At 41.1% G+C, this 2500-nt stretch overlaps 1 protein-coding gene across 10 annotated transcripts in view; it reads left to right on the forward strand.

The window, feature by feature from the left end:
• The window catches only part of LOC125031497 (longitudinals lacking protein, isoforms H/M/V-like), a 36478-nt gene that overhangs the window by 15797 nt on the left and 18181 nt on the right, over window positions 1-2500 (forward strand). Inside the window, exons 6-7 of one of the 10 annotated variants that reach the window (XM_047622313.1) lie at window positions 1392-1748; window positions 2013-2154. The exons of 7 other annotated variants lie outside the window; for them this stretch is intronic. In XM_047622313.1, coding sequence (XP_047478269.1) covers window positions 1392-1718 — 327 coding nt within the window. In that variant the 3' untranslated portion in view covers window positions 1719-1748; window positions 2013-2154. Of the gene's footprint in view, window positions 1-1391; window positions 1749-2012 lie in introns of those variants that run through there. 2 more of the 10 variants (XM_047622314.1, XM_047622320.1) reach the window with 2 other exon arrangements.

Here is a 2500-nt window from a genome sequence, read left to right on the forward strand (position 1 = left end):
TCTCCTCTCCCCTCTCTCCTCTCTTCTCCTCTCCCCTCTCTCCTCTCCTCTCCCCTCTCTCCTCTCCTCTCACCTCTCTCCTCTCCTCTCCCCTCTCCTCTCCCCTCTCCTCTCCCCTCTCCTCTCTCCTCTCCCCTCTCTCCTTTCCTCTCCTCTCCTCTCCCCTCTCTCCTCTCCTCTCCCCTCTCTCCTCTCCTCTACCCTCTCTCTCTCTCTCTCTCTCTCTCTCTCTCTCTCTCTCTCTCTCTCTCTCTCTTCTTTCTCTTTCTTTTCCTCACTTCCTCTTTTCCCCTCTCTCCCTCTCCCACTTCTGCTCCCTATCTCTACCTTCCCTCCCTCCCTCCCTCTCTTCTCCCACTTCTGCTCCCTATCCCTACCTCCCTCCCTCTCTTCCGTCTTCCCCCATTTTCTCATCTAACTTTCTCAAATAAAACATTATAAAATTGTTAGTTTTTCATGGGGTTGACTGGAATTTGGAACAATTCCATTATAATGAACAAAATGAGGTGGCACATAAAATTTCACCCAAGATTACAGTTTCTTTTACCAATTTAGGAACATACTATATTTGGGGATTTTTTTGTTTTGTTTTGTTTTCTTCTTCTTCTTTCTTTAAATTATGACTGAATGTCTTGCTTAAATGATGTATGTTCCTTGTTACTGACAAAAAGGGGAAGAGTGTATTGCTATTCACACTTGTGTCTGCCTTTGAATATGATTCAAATGGAAATGGATTTAATTTCTTTATTTTTATTGTTATTCATTATGGCGTTATTTATGTGCATTTTATCTTGATTTTGATTCAGTTTTGATTTATTAATTCACTGTATTAATATCCATTTTGATTTTCTTTCTTCAGTTTATCCATTAATGCATATTTTGTGTATATTCATTTCCAGATGCATATTTACCTGTATAATGCCTTTGGAACTTCTTACATGAACATGTTACTTATGCTAAGAGGGTTACACGAGAGAGAGAGAGTGAGAGTGAGAGAGTGAAAGAGAGAGAGAGAGAGTAAATGTCAATTACTTCGAAAAGTCCAACAAAATTTTATATTTATTCCATTGAAAGTGTTGGTGGCTACTTTATGATTCTGTACTTCATGGGAAAATTCTGTTTTGTATTTTATGCATGATAATTGAAGTCTTCAACTTGCATTGAGAAAAGTGTCTTTGATTTATAATAAAGTGTACCAATCATTGTATCTTAATCAGTAAGATCATTCATTTCTTGTAATCAGTGTATCTACTAAAAAACTTTATTCTGAAAGCAAATTTAAGTTTTCATGATATAACACTTGGAGATTAGCCTCACATCAAGTGTTTATCAGCGGGGTAATGGTGAAGCCAGGCGCTGCCCAGGACTGAAATGCCCATTTTCTCTTATAGGGGCCACGGTCAAGAGGCAGTAACCCAAGCCAGAGTGAGTCGCTGGGGCAGACCGTAGCCCGGATAGTTCAGAGTGCTCACGTGTGTCCCATCTGCGGCCACCTGGCTCGCCAGAAGAAAGACCTCAAGAAGCACTTACGGATCCACACGGGAGAGAAACCTTATGCCTGTCCTTGGTGCCCCTATCGCTCCACTCAGAACAGCAACCTCAGAACTCACATCCGGAGAGTGCATACACAGTCACATCCTGCTGAGCAGCCTCATTCAGTAGCAGACAGAGGAGGCGATGGGACCACTGGAGCATGCCCTCCCCTCTATGTGGACTGAACCTAAGTTGTGGCAGTTGTTGAGAAAATTGTAATTCTTCATAAGAAATATACTTCTTGCACTTAGAGTGTTGCTTTAGCAATATGGATAAACATACAGTACCATCCATTACTACAATGTTATGAGACTTAATTGACTTTGTTGCCAAATATTGTGTCAACAACCATGCTGGCTAAACTGTGGAGATGAAGTTAATTGATGTAACTTGCTAACTAGTGTATTCTTATGGTATTGAAAACTAGACACAAAGAAAAATGACCATAATGACTAGTATGCCATATTTCTCTTCCCTAGGGTACACGGATAGTCTCCGGAACAGGCCAGGCCGCAAGTCAGTACCCTATGGTGTATAATCCACATGAAGAAATGCTGGTCCAGGGAAGTTTAGATGGACAGAAACTCTTTTGTGATCAGTGCAGCTACAAGGCTCGTGATAGCACCAATCTCCGACGGCATAAGCGGATCCACACAGGAGAGAAGCCCTATGCCTGCTCCTATTGTAATTACAGGTCCACTCAGAGCAATAATGTGAAGGCACACATGAAAAGACTTCATCCAGAAATTGGATTTCATTCCAATATCAGACAGGCTGAGAATGAGCATCAGTTGTAGATATTAGGCTTGTGGTGTTGGAGGGCTAACAACCAAAGTGCATCTTGTTTTTAAGCCAAAAGTTCATTTGTTGAATTAAATATGATTGTGAATAGTCAGACTTCATGACTGGAAATTCCATGTAAAGACAGTAAAAGAATTTTTGCTCACAAAAGACAAAATGTTTCACA

The sequence above is a fragment of the Penaeus chinensis genome, chromosome 13, assembly GCF_019202785.1.
Source record: "Penaeus chinensis breed Huanghai No. 1 chromosome 13, ASM1920278v2, whole genome shotgun sequence".
NCBI classification, from domain to species: domain Eukaryota; kingdom Metazoa; phylum Arthropoda; class Malacostraca; order Decapoda; family Penaeidae; genus Penaeus; species Penaeus chinensis.